The sequence below is a fragment of the Oncorhynchus nerka genome, linkage group LG4 (assembly GCF_034236695.1).
Source record: "Oncorhynchus nerka isolate Pitt River linkage group LG4, Oner_Uvic_2.0, whole genome shotgun sequence".
NCBI lineage: Eukaryota > Metazoa > Chordata > Actinopteri > Salmoniformes > Salmonidae > Oncorhynchus > Oncorhynchus nerka.
Genome location: NC_088399.1, coordinates 63,419,200 through 63,439,309, shown reverse-complemented (window position 1 = coordinate 63,439,309; position 20,110 = coordinate 63,419,200). Strand labels below are relative to the sequence as shown.

Here is a 20,110-nt window from a genome sequence, read left to right as displayed (position 1 = left end):
GCTTATCTAGCTTGATAAGATTTTGAAAGTATGATGTTGACATCAGTCCAATCAAAGCTACTGTAGATAACTTGATTTGACCTGTGGCTAATGACCTTGAGACGTTTTGTATGGTCAATTCTAATATAAGTCTATTGCAGCACCCAAGATCTCTACATGTAGATTTAAGGCGTGGTACAGTGGTGTTCCCATGAGTGACAGAACACTGAGCCAATTATGGCGAAACTAAAATGACCAACCCCTACACTCCATATTTTCCACTGGCTGCCCCACCACCACCACCACAGAAAGCACTCAAACAGGCTGAAACATCTGCATTTTGAAGCTGCCTTGCCCAAGAAAGCAAAAGGGAGACAATGTTTGTTTGTAGCTTTATTAAAATGAAAATATATATTTTTTTATACTCAAAACAGAATTTTTCAGCAAACTGTGGGTAAATGGTTGGGCAAACAAAAAAGGTGGGTAAACTGTTTTCCCTGCACTACTGACAACATCCATCTATGATTATTAACTACAAGACAAAGACTTTAAAAAAAGAGAGCTTTTATTGACTGTTGTATCTCTGATCCAATTGATTAAAAATGAATAATATAAAATAACCACTAATACAAGGGCATATCTAAAAACCACAATGTACAGACACCACATTAATTTCTCTCCACAGGAAGCACATTTACTTCCGGTTAGCTGATGCTGTGCCAATAACACAATCATTCACCTGCAACAGAATAAATAAACAGTAAAAAAAAAAGAAAAAAAGAAGCCATTGTTATTCATATATTTAAACAAAATATGCACAGCATTAATATGAACCTGTTCCAGAGTGAATTGTATGTTGTTTAAAAAAATAAAATAATGTGCGAGGTCACAGACCTTGCTGGCAAACCGCAGAGAGTTCAGGGTCTCTGGGAAGCTGTCTGCCTCTGGGGAAATGTTGACAAACATCAAGCTAGAAGAGCAGAGACAAAAGGTTACATACTTTGATCTGCTCATAATCACAACCGTACAACCAACAGTCAATTAAAAAGACTAATCCGAGCAGAAATCCCATTCAAACTTCGCTCATAACCCAACTTACGTCTTGCTGTTTCCTCCGAGGCAGCTTTGGAGAAGATACGTCAGCTTTGAGTTTCTGTACGGGATAAAGCTCTCCTGGAATACAGACAAAGAGTGGGAGGGTAAGTGAACGCAACCAAGCTATAACTTACAAAGCACCTATGGCTCCATAAGCAAGCCACCAGCCTAGAGGCATTGGGCTGCAAACATATACCTTATTAGCCAAGGCAGCGATAACAATCCCAAGGTTGGTCAAGGAGCCGTTGATGGCAGTCATCTCCTTGAAGCGGTCCCCTTGGGATTGGCTCTTCTGCACCCGCTCGCTGCCAGCCAGGTCCACCAAACACAGAGAGGCTGTGCAGACAGACACAGGAACACCAGTCAGGATTCTCATACCAGAACGCAATCAGACAACAGGATTATCATTTGTTCTAATTTAACATCTCAGCCTGTGTTGGTTGCAGATGTACAAAACGCAGACAAAACGATTACATTTGCACTTGACATCTCTTCCAGAGTTCTCGCCCTCAATGTCAAGCTGGAACACAGAGTGCGAGCGGGAGGAGTGGTCGTTCATGTTGGTCCGGGCTGTGGATCGGTTCTGGTTGGCCAGTGCAATCAGGTTACAGACCTGGATGAACAGTTGGTCAAAATGGACACATTAGATTAGTTTATAGGCTAGGGGGATACTTTATTGCAGAGGGATTTGAACCGCCCATACAGGTTTATCAGACAACTGCTCTACCTCCCTGTGTTTGACATGTAGGACAATTCAGGTCCTAAATGGGCAACAATTATTATTATTTACTTTTTTAAACAAGAGGCTACTTCACATCATTCCTTTACTGTAGCACTATTGAGGTAATTATTATGCACTTACTGGTATGCATTTGTACATACCTATACTTTAATTCTACACAAGTCGCTGTCTCTATGGATAAGTGCCATCCAAATTACTTAAAGGTCGACATAGCGAAATGATGTTGCCTCAAGACCAAAACAGCGCTTCGCCCCTATTTACCCACTAGGTGGTTTACTTTCTGCATAGGTCATAATGCTGAGTCTACCTTTAAAATCTAAAACGTACAAATAAAATGAAAATCAAACATTAGTTAAATTTAAGATAATATGAGTGTTGAAATGCCCACCTCATCCTCAGAGTTGACCTTCTGGTAGGTCAGATTGGTGACAGTGACCTCGCTGTTGGCGCTTTTGCGAATCTCATGCTCCGGTCTCTTGTTGGCCTTGCCAGTGTAGAGGAGATCACGCAGAGTTTCGTTGTAGATCTCAACAAAACTGGCAGTAAATGTAAACTGGGGGGGAAAATGTACCGGTCAAAAAAAGGTTGACATTGCAAGTTCCATGCATTTATACAAGCTTTAACTCATTCCACTTAAATATCAAAATGGGAAATATACAGTATCATCTGATCTGAAAAGCAGAAACACATCAATACAGCAAAAGTCAAATCAACATGTTCAAATTCCCTGTTCACTATAATAGAAATGTCCAGCTGTAGGAACAGCTACCACTCATTCAGATGAAAACCAATGGCATCATCGGTACCTTCCATCCCTGCTCCCACAGTTTCTTGGAGGCCTGGAAGATCTGCTGCACGGCCCGGGGGATGACCCCACGCATGTCCTCCATCTCACCACCCTCCATGGTGTAGGTTTTGCCACTGCCCGTCTGGCCGTAAGCGAAGCAGCAGACGTTGTAGCCGTCCAGGGCTGACTGCACCAGGAGGGAGATCTCCTCAAACACATCCTTCTGCGGGATGGAGGGCCCAAACACCCGGTCAAAGCTGAAGTTGTAGCTCTTTTGGGTATCTCCGGAGCGCCCTATGTGAGACTACGTGGGAATGGGGAAGTGATGATTTGTTTGCAATCTTTGACATTTAAGAATAGAGTAAAATTAGAGGTCCACACTGAAAAACATACAATTACCTAAACAATGATTATAGTGACCCATTTCATGATTGTGCTTCAGGTGTGTGATTGTTACCTCTTCAGTCTTGGCCAGTGTGAGAGCCTTGTTGTCATGGGCCGGGAGCTGAATATGGTCACTCTGCCCACCGGCCTGCAGGGGGCGCACTCTGCAGAAAACTCTGATGTTTCCCTATAGAAATAAGAGAGCGGTCAGTCTTGTTAGTGTGAGAAGATCAATGCAACTTTATGCTCCTCCATCATGAGCTACAAATGGACAGGGGCCTAGCTAACTAGAGCATACAGTTTGTTTGAAGCAAAAATATAAAAAATAATTCAATAGGCCCCAGAGATTTGAATTTTATGCAATACAATCATATCTCAAGGAATTGAGCATTCCCCATACTGAAACACCCCCTTGCCTTGAGCTCTTGGATTGTGTTGTGAAGCTCCCTGCGCTCCATCTCTCCACAGTGAATCTCGTCTGTCTGGCGGGCCACAGTCTCCTCCAAGTTGCGGACAGTGTCCTGGGTCTCCCTCAGGGTGGTCTGGCAACGGGAGAGAGTGGAGGACTGCACAGAGAGCTGGATCTGGTAGAAAGAGAGAAGTCAGACACCTATGCACTAAAAACAAACAAAATCTTGGGCTGCAACAGGGGCTGGTGACAAGCCGTAATGGCAGTGAGTTTGAATGAGGCTGGGCCAAAAAGGGCTATGCCAGACCTCCTTAGATACTACTGACCAAGGAGCAGAGACACATTAGAACACCAGCTATACTCCATGCATCTCATGTCACAGCAGTCAAGGTGATCCGTTGTCACAATGAGTAGGCCTGCCTGCCATTTCACTTATTGTGTGGGAGAACATGTCCTACCTGCACACTGTGAAGCTCAGCCTCCAGACTCTCCCTCAAGCCCAGAAGAACTTTGTGCTCATCGGTGAGGTTGCATAAGTTCTTCTCCAGGGAGGCCTTCTCGCTGGACACAATGGCCAGCTGCTCTTTGACACCAGACAGGGCAGCCAGCTCCAGTTCATACTGGCTGCAACACAGTAAAAATGGCTAAGATTGACAAACACCAGAAGGACAAAAAGAGTAACTTGATGGTATCACTACAACACTACTGGCTAAATGTATGCATAAAGTTATGACTAGTACTCGACTGAAGAAAGGCAAGAGATCATGTCAGCTTTAGGCCCACTTGTTTTGCTAAATTAACACTCTCCTTTGATGTTCCTTATGCAAAATAAGACTCTTTCCTATGTGGTTACAATGCCCTTTCCCATGCCATGTCACATAATAGTCAACCCTCTGCATGTTCCCTGGTACTCTGTACCTGAGCTGTATGTGGAGTTCTTGTAGGTCTGAAGTCATCTGTGCTTCCTTCTGCCTGCTTTTAGCTACAGACTCCTTCAGGCTCTCGTTCTCCTGGGCTACCGTTTGGACTTTTCTCTGGTAATTGGAAATCTTGCCCTCCATGTCCGTAACTTTTCCCTTCAGGTCCCATGCAGGCCGCCGTGAACCCCCAACAGCTGCTATTGGTGCTAGGGAAACACATTCAACACCCTCATGTTTTAAGATATGGAAGAGTATGTTTGTGGATGCAATATACAGAAAATGTGATTAAGGAAGGACCATGTGAAAAGGGACTTGGGTACCTACCTGCTTTAGCAACAGAGGCAATGGGCGGCTTCTGAAACCCTATTCGGGGTTAAATATATACGTATATATATTTTTAAAAAGACAACGTGAAGAAATATTACCAAACAAGAAACTTACAAGGCTAGCTATTAATATCACATGCATACATATTTCTCAATACACAGCATCTCACCTCTAGAGGGACCAGCAGCTATAGTGGCTGCTCCTGTATGCCGAATCAATTTGGCTGCTAAGAGAGAGGGTTATAAAAATACAAATAAATACTGCTAATACAGAAAAACAGTGCTAAAAATATGAAAAACAAGATGACATTGGCCAAACCAGTCGTTGAAGTTTGAGTGAGGACACTCACCAACAGCGCGCTTTGGTGGAAGGGGCCTCTTTGTTCCTGTCGCACTTGCTGTCGGTCTCATCTTTGGGTCTGAATCAACCCTTCTCATCTTTTTCTAAAGGAGGAAAAAAACAAAAAAACATTTACTACTGGTAATTAAGGATAATTTGGAAACAAAAGGACACGTCTAACTTGTGTTTGTGGTGCATTTCTAAAGGAATTGAACATGTCCGTCATCACTGTCTGTATTAGTTTTGCAAAAGGTTTTTACACACCTGAGCAGGTTGTTGGTCTGAGCAGGAGTTTATACTCTCACTGCTGCTAGCGGAGAGGACCCTTTTACCAGACATGACTGGTAGTCGGGAGTGGTTCTGCAGAAGTTAGTGAAGGAAAAATCACCTAACTTTACAAAGTGACAACAGATTGTAGCAGGCAGTGCATTTAGCTGCATGTTATTTTTCTGTACCTGCCAATAGAGAAAGAGACTAAACTAACTAGTTCCTGGCTTAAGCTTGTTTATATCCAAAACCACCCTATTCAGATTGGTAGCTTACGTTAGGTTGATAGTTAGCTGGCTAGTTATAGTCCCACTCACCTCTTTATTCATATGGCTTGAATGTGTACCTGAAACAGAGGGAGGGAGCAACATGTAACGCTGACCATAAATACATCAATGGCATGACATAGGCTAGCTAAAAAGAAAATAACATTGTCCAGTTAGCAAGTGGAATGGTGGGTGGAATTAAACTAACTTTGTAAAGGTTGTAGCTAGAAATCCGTTCCTTAGTTGTGTGAATAAACCAATAGCATGTTAGCAGGAGTGTAGCTAAAATTACATTACCGTTGGGGTAACGGAAAAGCCACAGCAGGAAAAACAAAATTCAAACAGCCGTTCATTTGAACCACTCTTCGTAATTATAAACATATAAACAAAACATTTCACGCATTTTAGTTTATTATTATTTACTTACCAATACGGGCATTTACACTTGTTTCGCTGCAAACACAACAGCCGTTTGAATTTCAAATTGAAATGTTTTGGTGGCGCTTTACACCGTCCAACGTAATTGGCTGACCTTAGCCCAATCGCGTTATAGGAAACACAATCCCGCCTTCTCTTTTGCCTTACTACCCAATCAAATTTAAATTCTAGTAATTTAGGGGATGTACAATTTTCCGCAATTCCATTCGTGGAACCTTGATACAGAACATCCATTGATCAGTCGTGGTGGGATCATTGAAATTAAATATCGAATATAAAATATAAATATAGCTCTGATTCATCAGCGTGGCTCTATAAAATAACTATATTTAGTTAAATATGAGCAGATTTAATATGAATATTGAGTCAGATACTGTCAAGATGGAATACCTGGAATTGAAAGATAAGAAAAACAAACACATTTAAATATTATGTAAACCAGTTTTTTTATTCTCTGTTTGAAATCATTAAAATCTAGCTTTTCCACCGAAAAATATTTCCACAACACATTGGCAAATTATATATTTTCTATGAATTATGATGATTATCAAATCAAATTATATTTTTTAAATGCGCTGAATACAAGTGTGAAATGCTTACTTTACAAGCCCTTAACCAACAATGCTTTAAGAAGTTAAGAAAAAAAACGTGTTAAGTAAAAAAATAAAATAAAAGTAACAAATAATTAAAAGGCAGCAGTAAAATAACAATAGCAATAACGAGGCTATATGCAGGGGTTACCAGTACAGAGTCAATGTGCAGGGGCACCCGGTTAGTCGAGGGATTATGATGATGATGATGATTACTTTTATTATTATGTTATAGATTAAATACATAAATTCTAAACATTTTCACATTCATCAAAACCTACTGTTCCTAAAATACATTGTTCTCTCATCATATACTGTTACCCCATCAGATACTATGGGTTGAGGTCTTTTGGCGAAGGTGGTTTTGCATTTAGATGGGTTTAGTGATATTTTGCTGGCTTGGACCCATGTATCCCAGGCTATTCAGGGTTGTCTGGTGCATGGTAATGTCTGAGCAGGAATGAAGTAGGTTTAAGGCCATCATGTCCAGCTGTTGTTCACGTCACTGGTAGCAATGTCAATGATGGCCATGATGGGGGAAAAACAGTAGGCCTATGTGATGGGAAAGCCATATCTGATAGGGAACAGTATATTGTTGCGATGGCCATTTAAAGTGGTTTAACCCATAGCACGATGAGTAGGGTGTTTTCCTTTCACACCAGAGACCAGGGTTTGCTTCCTGATTTTTCCGTTAACTACACTGGTGTCAGAAGGAACACACAGCTCGGGATGTAAGGGGGCTGAGGTTAGGGAAAGCAAGGGGATGTAGCTTCCCGTTTGGAGAGGGCAGTGTAGCGATCTGTGCTACATTACAATTCCTACCAAATGGAAGACCAGGGTATTCATGCCAGAGACCAGGGTGCACCTCCTGCTCCCTCCGTTCGCTACAATATAACGAGGGAACAATATGTCAATCAAATGTATTTATAAAGCCATTTTTACATCATCCGATGTCACAAAGTGCTGTACAGAAACCCAGCCTAAAACTCCAAACAGCAAGCAATGCAGATGTAGATGCACAGTGGCTAGGAAAAACTCCCTAGAAAGGCCAGAACCTAGAAAGAAACCTAGAGAGGAACCAGGCTCTGAGGGGTGGCAGTCCTCTTCTGGCTGTGCCGGGTGGAGATTATAACAGAACATGGCCAAGATGTTCAAACGTTCATAGATGACCAGCAGGGTCAGATAATAATAATCACAGTGGTTGTAGAGGGGTGCAAACAGGTCAGGACCTCAGGAGTAAATGTCAGTTGGCTTTCATAGCCGATCATTCAGAGATAGAGACAGCAGGTGCGGTAGAGAGAGAGTCCAAAACATATATGATGGGGGAGCATAATTTATTTAAAAAATAAAATTGTACCTTTCTGGAATAAGACCAGGGAAACCAGTTTGGGAACCCCTTTCTTTGCCTAGTCTGTGGTATACCTTTATCAGCCATCATTAATAGTGGAAGGCTACCAGCAATAACAAGTACATTCCATATCATCATAAATTCATATTAATAATCATATAATATATGATCATATTAATTTTAATAGTTATATACGTCCCCAAAGACCGGAAATCGATTTCTAGGCACCGGAAGTGTAGAGCGGAGCAGACCCACAAGAGGGAAAAAGAAAAAAATCGAGGAAAAAAAATTCGGAGAATCTGAGGGTTTGGGCGGATTTGGACTGAGTTTCCGAACTGTCCCAACCCGAGGGAGCCCCAGGGTTGAGAGGGAATCGCCAACACCGGTAATTAACATCGAGTTATTACTCAATCGTTAATTATTTCTGTTTGACAGAGCAACTCATATGAGCTGCTACTCCCCTCTGTCTGGATAGCCGGAAGTCTACATGAAACTGCGTCTCGCACAGGGGCATTGGCGTCGACGTTTTTTTTTCTCGTTTTTTTTTTCTCACAGTGTGACGAACAGGGAGAGGGATGGAGGCGTAGGGGTTGTGACATTGTTGTTTTCAAGCGGAAGTTTATTTGTTTATTGTCGACTTAAAAATAGGCCGCATAGTAGCCAGCTAGCTAACAATACTGAAATTAATGGAGGCAAGTTAGCTACAGTTAGCTAGCTAACCTCAAGGAGCTAGGTAGCTTCTACGTTAGCTAACTAGCTCAGATTTCACTCCTCTGTTGTTGCTAGCGAACATCAATAGTAGTAAATCGAGCTTGCCACCAGCCAGTTAGCTAAAATAACGGTCAGAGAGTGTTTTATTGTAGGTAGTGTTGGCTATCCCGTTGGCTGGCAAGCTGTCTTATGTGTGGGATGAGATAGGAAATACTGTAACTTAACATAACTCAATATTCCCCATCAGAATTGTTAGCAGACACGTCTCTGTTTCTGGTGCATTGTGTTACAAAGCTCCAATAAACAACTTCCCCGTTATACACCTAGCGGGATGGTTTTCCATGACAGACTTGTTCCTTGCTATTTATAGTGCCCACTTCTGCCATGTAGCTCAGTGAGAGTAGCTAGCCAATAGGTTTCAGGGAGTTGCATGGCATTGAAAAATATATTCTATTGTGCATTCAATACAATGTATCCATATTTTTTTGTTATGATCTCTGTAGACAGCTAGAAGGTTATATGTAGCCATTGAGGAAACATGCTTTCTGTACACCCCCACTACTGCGCTCTGCATGCATTTATTTGTATGTAAACAGTAACATGCCATTTACAATCCTGACCAACAACGACACTCTCTGTCCGGGGGGCCATGGAGACTTTCAATCAATATGGCTCACATTTTTCTATCTTTAGTTAAATCTATTGGCAGTGGACAAAATGCATGCCAGTGAAGAAAACAGTGTTCGCTCAGCATTTGTATCGTTCAACGTCCCCCATTCCCTTGAGCAAAACTCTTACATTTCTTTTACTCAACTTCTTGGATATACTTAGCAGTTGCGAGAGACCAAGGACTTTGGCCAGACATCAGTTGAGATGGGCGTGGTCTCGTTTCAACTGACGATGCAGAGCGAGCAAGTGTTTATAAGTTATGTTGCTTTTCAATTACAGAAATAATGGAAGAATCCCATTTCAACTCATCATACTTTTGGTCTCCCGTTCCTACAGTACAAGGACAGGTAGAAACCTTATTACTGGACCTTATCTTGAAATGTACATGGTGGTGTCGCAAATAAAGAAATAATACATGTTAGTTAACGCTAACAAATAATGAGCTTACACCTTAGGTGAGGATGGCAAAACATCAAATCCACTGTAATACATATGTAAGTAACAAAACAACGGGCCTCCCCAAATGATCACTTCTGCCCCTCTCTCCCACTTCCCTTATCAACCTCTACCACCGCTACTCATTTCCTTTTGGCATCTCACCCCATTCTCTCTATTGCCTGTCTTTCTCTTTTCTACCCCTCCTTTACGATCCACGACCCCCTCCACGATAGATTGAAAACGCCATGTTCCTGAACAAGATGAAGGAGCAGTTGGGTCCGGACAATAAGGGTTCTCCGTCGTTCCCTCACTCCTCACACTATCCCGCCGCCGTGCTCACCATGGACACGGGAGGCCGGGTGGTGCCCAAACAGGAAGGTGGAGGCGGTGGTGTCCAATTGAACGCCGTAGGCGGTCATCTGCACCAGCCGCACACCTCACAGAATATCACGGTGGTGCCCGTCCAGTCCACTGGCATCATGACGGCAGGTGAGTAAACAAGACACGCTGCCAGTGTCAGTATGTCTGGCTATCCTCTGTGGTTGTTCTATGCGTGTCTCCTCCCTGTTTCTGTCTGGTCTAATCATGTTATATATTGAAAGATACAGAAAGAACCAACTTAAACATTCTCAGTATTTCATTGTGTGTGTAATGTGTGCCTCGGCTCTCCCTGGGAGGGGTGTGGTGCAGTCAGGTCACCGTCTCTCTCTCCCTCTCAGCGGGGCTAGTGATAACCACTCCCCAAGGCACCCTGGTCTCTCAACCCACCTCCACACAATCTTTTGTGCCCGGACCCCCTGCCAACACCATGATAGTGTCCGCACTACACCCCACAAACACAGGTAAAACCTCCACCGCATTCCCCCGTTCCCCAAAACCCGCACTGTGATAGGTTGTGTGTCCGAGTGGCTTGCAAACCTTTCCTGGCTTATCAACAAGCAAAGCAGACTCACTGGCACACACTCACATACAGACATACATTAATTTGACCATTTATTTGTATTTTATTTCATCCCGTTGTTGATATAGGCTGACCCAGCAAAGGTGGAACCACCTTCTAGTCTTTTTTTATTTTTTTATCACAAACTTCAATCCTCAACACTCACAGACATGCATTACACTCACACAAACAAACACACAGTAACACACACATTGCTGCTTGAGCTAACCCCGGCAACACACTGCCAGCAGCCAGCCACTAACCCATGACCTGATCCAGCCCCCCTACCCTCTGCGGTGAGAGAGAGAGAGGGAGCGAGCCGGGTAGTGAGCTCCGTGTGTTGAGTGTGTTCTCCTCTTCTCTCGGTTTCTGTCAGAGAGCAGCCAGCACTCCTCTCTCTACTTCTACAGCCACAGTGAGTACCCAGCTCCATCTCCCCTCCACCCTGCCTCACCTAGCCTACTACTTCCTCCCCGTATGCCATCATCCATCCCTACTGCTTAGCAGTAAAGCATCTGCAGCCTTAGCCTATGGCCAGTCCTATGGTTGTGTTTACCTGCACTCTGGACTGTTTGATGCCTGGTTTGGATGTGCAGTTGAGTTGCTTTTTAAATGACTTGTCTGTGCTGAGATAATATAAGGCAGAGGTTCCCAAACTGTTTTGGCCCGCAACCCCATTTTGATCTCTTTTTTTTTGTTGTATAATATTTTAATTGGGGCTATGACAGTCTATAACAAATCAGTCTAACAGTAAGGAAGTGTGGTTTGAAGTGACTGACATGTATCAGAAAGGTATTTGGAAGTTCAGAAGACCATCAGGCAATAATTCTGTATATATATATATATATATTTTTTTAACCTTTATTTAACTAGGCAAGTCAGTTAAGAACAAATTCTTATTTTCAATGACGGCCTAGGAACAGTGGGTTAACTGCCTTGTTCAGGGGCAGAACAACAGATTTTTACCTTGTCAGCTCGAGGATCCGATCTTGCAACTTTTCGGTCACTAGTCCAACGCTCTAACCACTAGGCTACCTGCCGCCCACTATGGTCTTCTGTGTAGAAAGGATTTAGTGTCTGGTCCCATCCTCTCTATTCTAATGACTCCTGCGCGGCATGTGGGCATTATAGAGGGAAACGTCAGACACATCCACACATGTGGAGTCTTGTCTTTCAGTGACGGGGTCATAATATGTTGCAGCTAAAACCGTTCAAAAGATAAAGCCATATGTGTAGGAAGAAAAGAGAATCCACTCCTGTTTATTACAACCGCATCTAGCGGCTACCAGAGGTCACTGAACCAAGCGCGACCCCATTTTCAAATCAGGCGACCCCTAGTTTGGGAAACGCTGCAGTAAGCCCTGTCATAAGCTACGAAGAAAATGTCTAAAATGTCTTCATATATGCAGGATGCTTGGATGTAGTGTTTTACTGAAGACTGTATTTAAGCTCACACTATAAATTGCACAACATATGAAGATGATCAAATCTGGGACCTGTGGATGGTCCAATAGTTATATGAGTTATATTGACTCCAAAAACCCCAATCTGAATGTCGAAGAATATGATCTGATGCCCTTCCACTAATGGTCCAAGGAAGTTATCTGGAGGACCAAAGCAGTGTTCTGGAGTGCGACGCTTTGTTCTCTGGTGGTGCAATTCCATCCATGAATGTGATCATCCAAAAGTTGATGAAAGTCTTTGTCTTGGAATAACATCCAAAACATACAAACTACAGTATCTGGCCCATTCAAAAAAGCTAAATCAATTTTGTTTAGTTATGTAGCTGTGCAACACTGTCCAAATAGGCAGTTGGGTGTAACCAATTCTTTTTTTGCAGCGATGAAGTCTGTCAGGTGTTCCAGTATATGAAGAGATTAAAATGCCTCTGTGTTGTGGGGTGATTTACCACTCACGTGTTGTTGCTTTCACCGTTGCATACCAGGAGAGACCGCTTTGGATGTTACTCACCAAGCAGAGAGGCCCATGGGATATGTTGTGTGGTTTTTGGTCTCTTTTAATCAGAGCTGTATTCCTCTCTCCCCGTCCCTCCATCCCTCCTTTCCCCATCCCGTTTTTATGTCCCTGTTTCAGACAAGAAAGAGGATTTGGTCATCCCTCCTGTTGTCATGCCAACGCCCGGGAAGCGGGGCAGGAAGAAGAAGTCGATGATGCAGAGGGCTGGCGCCAACCTCCCCCCAGGAAGTGATGCGTTGATTCTGGCTCACCTGGCTGCTGGGGGGCAGGTGATTTGAGTTTTTAAGTGATGTCACAAAATAACTAACATGCTGACTACCCGGGCACGTGCCATCGCGCGCATGTTGATAATGTCCATCCACACCAGACACGCAGGTTGAAATATCAAAACGAACAGAACTGATTTTGAGGACAGGTCGAAACACATAAACATTCATGGACATTTAGCTAGCTAGCTTGCTGTTGCTGCTATTTTGTCCTGGGATATAAACACTGGGTTGTTATTCTACATTAGATGTACGTGGTCCTTTTTTTTGCTGGATTTTGTAGAATTTTTTACCCATTTTGATTCACACAAAATCGTGTGTTCTCTACTCCAACAATTAATCCACAGATAAATGGAGAAACCTAGTTAGTTTCTAGTAATTTCTGTGGGTTTTATATGGCGGTTGGCAACCAACTTTAAGGTGCCTTACTGCAACCAACACTGGAGTGTGGACCTCGTTCATCTTTCAATCACCCATGTGGGTATATGCTCCTAAGAACCAATGAGGAGAGGGGAGAGGCGGGACTTGCTGCCTCTACGGAGGTTATCTTCAGTATTACGTGGGGGTTAGATCACTGCATCTCCCCAGTCAATCCATAGTGATAAAATGTGTTAAGGCTACTTATCGTAGTGTCATTACTTCAGGATTAGTGAAGCAAAGCGTTGTTTATTAAACAAACAACATTGTTTTGTGTTTGTTTATAGCACCACACTGCAGACCATTATGACTTATCAAATGATGAGGATGAGCATGGGAACAAAGACGGGACCAAATCATACAGGTAGATTGCAGGCCTTGTGTTTACATACTTTTTTACTCCTTAACACTCATCATTTGTTACCCAAGTTGACCCTAGATTTTTCTTCCCCATTCAACATATCCTCATCTCTAAACAGTATATCTCTGTTTCGCTCGTTTTCCATCCCTTACCGTTCTCTCTTACCCATCCTCCAGGTGCCGGATGTGTGCGGTGACGTTCTTCAGCAAGTCGGACATGCAGATCCACGCCAAGTCTCACACGGAGGCCAAGCCGCACAAGTGTCCCCACTGCTCCAAGTCGTTCGCCAACTCCAGCTACCTGTCCCAGCACATCCGCATCCACAGCGGGGCCAAGCCCTACACCTGCTCCTTCTGCCAGAAAACATTCAGGCAGCTCAGTCACTTACAGCAGCACACACGGTACTGCTGCCTCCCTGGCGTGTATGTGTGTGAGTGTGTGTGTGGTGGTTGATTTCAGGGAATAGGTGACTGCAGAATATAGACTGTCACACAAGATTGAAGGATTGTTAGTAAAAGACCATCACTATCACTACAAATTCAGTGCTAGTGATACCAATGTACTTATCTATATTTGACTTTGAATTTGACCAATACAATATGAATAACCACTCTGCATTATATACATAGGGTTTTATTGCGACAAATCAAATGAGACAGTATTGCTCCCAATAATACTGATTACAAAACCTCTTATTGTACTACATCAATGACCGCAGGTTTAGAATAAACAAGCCCAATAACTACATCTATGACCGCAGGTTTAGAATAAACAAGCCCAATAACTACATCTATGACCGCAGGTTTAGAATAAACAAGCCCATTAACTATATCTATGACCGCAGGTTTAGAATAAACAAGCCCATTAACTATATCTATGACCACAGGTTTAGAATAAACAAGCCCATTAACTATATCTATGACCACAGGTTTAGAATAAACAAGCCCATTAACTATATCTATGACCACAGGTTTAGAATAAACAAACAATTTCTCTGTCGAAATGTCACAGTTAGTGACCCTTTTATAAGTAGAGTGTGTGCTGTTTTTCTGTTGCCAAGTGTTGTATTGGCGTTGTTTGCTGTCTTGGAGGCTATGTTTTTTTATGTGTGGTTTGCAGATTTCTTTGGGAATTCAAGTCACTCATGTTATTGGCAAACAGAATCTGAGAAAGTTGTTTTGATACGTTTGGTAAACTAGAAATAGTACAGGTCCAAGAATCGATCCTTGTGGAACACCACATTTGATCTGAAGGGGGTGAGTTAACTCCCTTTAAAGTGACAGATTGCATTCTAACCTTTTAGATACCCGGACAACCACAGCAAAGACTAATAAGTTACGTCCATCCTTGGGGAAAGGATGCAATTTTGGGTAAACTATACCAGAAACAGCTTCATAATGTAAAAACAATTCTGTCAGACACGTGACCTGTACATTTAGCTATCCTACGACCACGTCTTTCCATACTGATTTCTTCATTTTCTTTCCCTGACACTTTCAGTTCTATCTGTTCTGTCATCTCTTCAACCAGTCTTTGGTTTCTTGAACATTTATGAGGAATTAAATTAATGGCTTTTCCCTTCCTCCCCCTCCTCCCAGCCTCTCCATTCTGTTAGAGTGAAGTGCACCCTTTGCTTTCTCTATTAGGCTACATATCCTCCCTCACAAGCCCCTCTCGATATTTCGCCCTAGGTGTCAAGATAGACACAAGAGCTTGCCTTCACTCAAATTCCTAAGTAGTAAGCCTCTGTAGAATGACCACAGAACATCAGTAGCACACCATAGGTGGAGAGACCCGAGAAAGAGAGAGAAAGGAAAGGGGGACTGTGCCTGCTGTCTGTTTTCCTACAACCAAAAAGTGCACACTGTCAATCAAACTGCGCTAAAACTTGATTTGGGGGGATTTGATTATGATTTGATCTCTGGATCATTCGTCGCTGATTTGATACATAAATCTCTCTCTTTTTCTCTCTCTCCATCTCCCCCATCCCCTTGTTAGAAACCACACTGAGGGCAAACCGCACAAGTGTCCCCACTGCTCCAAGTCGTTCGCCAACTCCAGCTACCTGTCCCAGCACATCCGCATCCACAGCGGGGCCAAGCCCTACACCTGCTCCTTCTGCCAGAAAACATTCAGGCAGCTCAGTCACTTACAGCAGCACCACAGGTAAACACTACTAAACAGGGACAGTGGGCAGTCACGTCAGGGCACAACCTCTGTAGTTCCATCTACTCCTCTTTTCTTCTAATTGGTTCCCTCTCACTCATTGTCTCTCACATCCTCTTATCTTCTCGTTCAAGTTCAACACTCCCCCTAATCCCCACAGACCTCTTTAATAAAAGCGCTCAGCCTATATATGTGTAATTGAACATCTCAAATCATGTTCTGGGGCCTCCCTCATGTCGGCATGGGTTTGGACATGAGGCTGTAGACAATGTGCATATCACCTACACCTTGACCTGTAGGCTTTTTATTTATGTAGCCTACATGAAAAATAGATATGAATATTATTCCAATGTTGACCTCTCCCATCCAATTCTGATCAGAGTAATTGTTTGATATTGGGATTTAAAAAAAATATATATATATTTAATACTTTGTTTTTATTGAGGAACACAAAGAGAGTACAAATAAAGTAAAAGAACAACAAAAAAGATCTGTCAGTTACAGTGCACATCATACCGTCATCATATTAGTTGCATTGACATCTTTGAATTAGACCTTTTTCAAGTACGAAACACATTTTTCCCAGTGTTCCTGACCTCTCTCCTCTTGTGTTCTTAAAGCAAAGGTCATACGCTCCATGTGGTGTATTTCTTCTTCGATGTCTATCCATTGTGTCACTGTGGGAGGGTCTTTTTGTAGACATTTCCTGGTGACAGCCTTTTTACTGGATCTTTAATTTTTTTATACCTTTATTTAACTAGGCAAGTCAGTTAAGAACAAATTCTTATTTTCAATGACGGCCTAGGAACAGTGGGTTAAACTGCCTTGTTCAGGGGCAGAACGACAAATTTGTACCTTGTCATCTCGGGGATTCGATCTTGCAACCTTTCGGTTGCTAGTCCAATACTCTAACCTCTAGGCTACGCTGCCGCCCCCTTCAAGAGATATTCAAGAGATATTTTTGTTTGAATTTTTAATTTATTTGTTCCTGTCAGTTCCTTGGAGTGAGTGACCCTGTAACGGAAGTAGTCAGGCTACTGGGGTTTGTGGGAGCTGTAGTTCATTACAGACTGTGTTTCACTTCTGTAGGATTCACACTGGGGACCGACCTTACAAGTGCATCCATCCTGGCTGCGAGAAAGCATTCACTCAGCTGTCCAACTTGCAGGTAGGCCTTCTACATCTCAACATCCAATTCACAAGTCCAATAGATCTTACATTTGGACAATAATCACCTCAATTTCCATTTATTTGGTTGTACGTTTCTCATAGCAAAAAGTCGCTTAGCTAAAATCATTACGTACAGTTAATAACGGAAGCGTAATGATGTGATGACATCATAGTCAAAATAATCCTAATGTATTAACTCTTTCATGGCTTCCCCCAGTCTCACCGCCGGCAGCACAACAAAGACAAGCCGTACAAGTGCCACAACTGCAACCGCGGTTACACAGACGCGGCCAGTCTGGAGGTGCACCTGTCCACTCACACGGTCAAACACGCCAAGCTCTACTCCTGTGGCCTGTGCAACCGCGCCTACACCTCGGTATGCCTGCCAATCACCCTAAAACTCCTCCCTCTACCCTCCTCCTCAAACGACATATAGTCCCACCCCTTAAAGTGTCACACCCACTTTTTGCTTTCTAGGTGCAAGGCCTCCACTTGCGAGAGGGGCCTGTTGCATGGACGGGATGCTCAGCAATGTCATCATTTAGGGGGAGGGGGCTAGGGAATTGCGAGGGTGGAGACTAATTCATTGTATGTACTTCTTTCAGTAACTACAGTATTAGATTATTCAATTGACTACTTCAGGTAATTGTAAGTTGGTTGGTAGTGAAAACAGTTGAACAACAAGTACAAGCAGTAGTCTGGCTTGATTGTAACCCATAGGGTTGTATAGGACAGGTAGGCTTTGGCTATATAGTTAAAAACAGTTTCCCCCCTCCACTGTAGTTTATATACACTCGGCCCATATTTCCTCCAAGTCATTTGCATAGACTACATATTACTGAGTTTGTTTGTACACTACCGTTCAAAAGTTTGGGGTCACTTAGAAATGTCCTTGTTTTTGAAAGAAAAGCAACAAAGAAATGTCCATTAAAATAACATCAAATTGATCAGAAATACAGTGTAGACATCGTTAATGTTGTAAATGACTATTGTAGCTGGAAACGGCTGATATTTAATGGAATATCTACATAGGCGTACAGAGGCCCATTATCAGCAACCTTCACTCCGGGATGCTGGCCCTTTTCTTTCAAAAACAAGGACATTTCTAAGTGACCCCAAACGTTTGAACAGTAGTGTATGTGCTGCCGAGCCCTTGCATTTTGTTCCCAAGACCCACTGCATGGTAATTGTTCACTGCACTGTCTATCTCGCTCACCCTCTTTCTCTCCTCTTCTCCAGGAGACCTACCTGATGAAACACATGCGGAAGCACAACCCGGACCCCCTCACAGTGGCGGCTGCCGTCGCCGCCCAGCAGGCCCAGGGTCACACTCCTGGAGGAGCGGGCAGGGGGAGGGGTCGTGGCAGAGGAAGCGGGGCAAATATAGGAGGCGGTGGTCCCGGAGGGGCAGGTCAGAACCCAGGGCAGAACCAGCCCCAGAACCCCAACAACCCTCAGCAAGGCAGCTACCCGCAGACGGAGGGCGTGCCGTGCCCCTTCGACCTGCACCAGTACAAGACGGTCAGCGTCACCGACCTGTCGGCCCATAAGGACCTCTGCCTGACCGTGTCCACCTCAGCCATTCAGGTGGAGCACATGAACTCATAGAACGAGAGGATGGACAGAGGGGAGGATGGACAGAATGGAGAGGGAGGGAGGGAGTGGAGCCTGGTGTCACTTTTTAAATGGGAGGATGGGCTCATTGTAATGGCTGGAATGGAACGTGTGTCAAACACATCAAATGTGTTTGAAACCAGCTATTTCAATGAGGCAGTCCACTGATTTCTCCTCCCACCAGCCTCCACTGGGAGGGAGAAAGTACTAAGTAAAAACTACACTGCCTTGGGGTTGGCGAAGGAATGAATGGAAGAATGAGGTTTGGCGATGCAAGACCCAATCAGAGAATAAGGAAAGGAGGGCGTGAAGGGACTACCTGAGACGAAGAGGAAGCATGGGATATGTAGTCCAGTATTGAATGAAGAGATGATATATGAATGGTTCAAAGAATGCACTTAAAGGAGAAGACATCGAAAAGGGAGAGAGAGAGAACAAAAAATGGGGGGGGGGGTCTGATATAAAGAAGGCACTTGATCAATCTCGTATTTTTTCGGTTTCTCATCGTTTCATTTAGTTGTTGTATGTATATTATCATATATGTATGTATTTTTCTACCAACAGTGGAATGTGTCAGCGAACGGCGTGGGAAAGCAAAAAGATTGTGCAAGGAATGTGAGTGAGAAGAAACATCTAGAAACAGCAGATTTTGTATTTAAGAAGGATCATTTTCTATATTCCCCAACACATTTTTGCAAAGCAAGGGGTGAGGGGGAGAAAGGAGCATCGTGCTGAAACATTGAAATGGCTGTCAGGTACTGTTAACAAGTTTTTTTAAGTTTCGTTTTTTAAACCTTTCATACTGAATATTACATTATTCTTATTGTGTCAATGTTATCCTCGTTATTATCAATTGGAAGATACTGTAATCTATGTAGATATATATAGAAATGATTTTTTTTCATTCAAAAAAAAAGGGAATGATGTACTTCCTAATCTCTGCCTCTGTAAAGTAAACCAGAAAACAAGAACTCCAAAAGTAACGAATCGTTGACATGTATTTCTAACCCGTCCAATCACAGAGCTCTATTCTGTTCTCTCTATTTATAGAGCAGGCTCGTGATTGGCCGGTTATCTTATGTATACTCCTTGTACTTTGTTATGTGTCTTTTGAAATAACACAGTTCTCAATATTCTTATTAGTGTCGTTATTATTGCTCCTAATACTGTTATTAACTACCCTTATGCTACACTTGCTGTATATGCATAGTACACATTCATCTGAAGAGACTGTTTCTCTTTGTAAGGACAATAAAGTGAGACAGTCGGAGATGACAAGCTTGCTGTCAGATTCTCCTTTTACTGCATGCAGACATGCTGTGGAAAGTCAGTTTGGAGGTATTGTATCAATGTACAGTACATAGGTCAATTATACATTAAATTAATATAAATATTATGTTGTATGTTGGAATGGTTCGCTAGGTGATTGTGTTTGGGACATTAATTTGCCATAACCTGTGCCATGCCCATTTCATGACCTTCACACACAC

At 43.0% G+C, this 20,110-nt stretch overlaps 2 protein-coding genes across 6 annotated transcripts; one reads left to right on the top strand and one right to left on the bottom strand.

Annotated features, from left to right (window-relative positions):
* Nucleotides 1-359: 359 nt before the first annotated feature.
* kifc1 (kinesin family member C1) lies at nt 360-6,021 on the bottom strand. Of its 2 annotated transcripts, none has more exons than XM_029658183.2 (17): nt 5,943-6,021; nt 5,567-5,595; nt 5,247-5,342; nt 4,993-5,086; nt 4,813-4,869; nt 4,641-4,679; nt 4,315-4,522; nt 3,855-4,020; nt 3,404-3,571; nt 3,061-3,174; nt 2,623-2,907; nt 2,205-2,369; nt 1,549-1,687; nt 1,271-1,410; nt 1,079-1,152; nt 874-949; nt 360-718 (listed from the first exon to the last, which is right to left on the bottom strand). In XM_029658183.2, exons 2-17 carry the CDS (start codon nt 5,576-5,578, stop codon nt 674-676), a joined length of 1,878 nt encoding a protein of 625 aa, XP_029514043.1. In that variant the 5' UTR covers nt 5,579-5,595; nt 5,943-6,021; the 3' UTR covers nt 360-673. The 2 variants fall into 2 exon arrangements, with proteins under 2 accessions (XP_029514043.1, XP_029514044.1); XM_029658184.2 differs by having other exon boundaries at nt 4,813-4,866.
* A 2,094-nt stretch (nt 6,022-8,115) lies between these two features.
* On the top strand, nt 8,116-19,898 carry LOC115128376 (zinc finger protein 384-like). 4 transcript variants are annotated; one of them, XM_029658179.2, is made up of 12 exons: nt 8,117-8,276; nt 9,551-9,618; nt 9,943-10,198; nt 10,429-10,551; nt 11,026-11,064; nt 12,744-12,895; nt 13,597-13,673; nt 13,847-14,071; nt 15,669-15,836; nt 16,926-17,004; nt 17,224-17,382; nt 18,246-19,898. In XM_029658179.2, exons 2-12 carry the CDS (start codon nt 9,556-9,558, stop codon nt 18,612-18,614), a joined length of 1,710 nt encoding a protein of 569 aa, XP_029514039.1. In that variant the 5' UTR covers nt 8,117-8,276; nt 9,551-9,555; the 3' UTR covers nt 18,615-19,898. The 4 variants fall into 4 exon arrangements, with proteins under 4 accessions (XP_029514040.1, XP_029514042.1, XP_029514039.1 ...); XM_029658180.2 differs by lacking the exon at nt 11,026-11,064 and having other exon boundaries at nt 8,116-8,276; XM_029658182.2 differs by lacking the exon at nt 15,669-15,836 and having other exon boundaries at nt 8,116-8,276.
* Nucleotides 19,899-20,110: the final 212 nt, after the last annotated feature.

What these genes read in the sequence shown, in the direction of transcription:
- kifc1 (XM_029658183.2), bottom strand. An exon ending in TCCACCAAAGCGCGCTGTTG is followed by an intron (nt 4,870 to 4,992) that starts GTGAGTGTCCTC and finishes CCTCTCTCTTAG; the next exon opens with CAGCCAAATTGATTCGGCAT. An exon ending in ACACAATCCAAGAGCTCAAG is followed by an intron (nt 3,175 to 3,403) that starts GCAAGGGGGTGT and finishes TTATTTCTATAG; the next exon opens with GGAAACATCAGAGTTTTCTG.
- LOC115128376 (XM_029658179.2), top strand. Translation starts at nt 9,556, where the DNA reads ATGGAAGAATCCCATTTCAACTCATCATACTTTTGGTCTCCCGTTCCT. An exon ending in CACTGGCATCATGACGGCAG is followed by an intron (nt 10,199 to 10,428) that starts GTGAGTAAACAA and finishes TCTCCCTCTCAG; the next exon opens with CGGGGCTAGTGATAACCACT. An exon ending in CACTTACAGCAGCACACACG is followed by an intron (nt 14,072 to 15,668) that starts GTACTGCTGCCT and finishes TCCCCTTGTTAG; the next exon opens with AAACCACACTGAGGGCAAAC.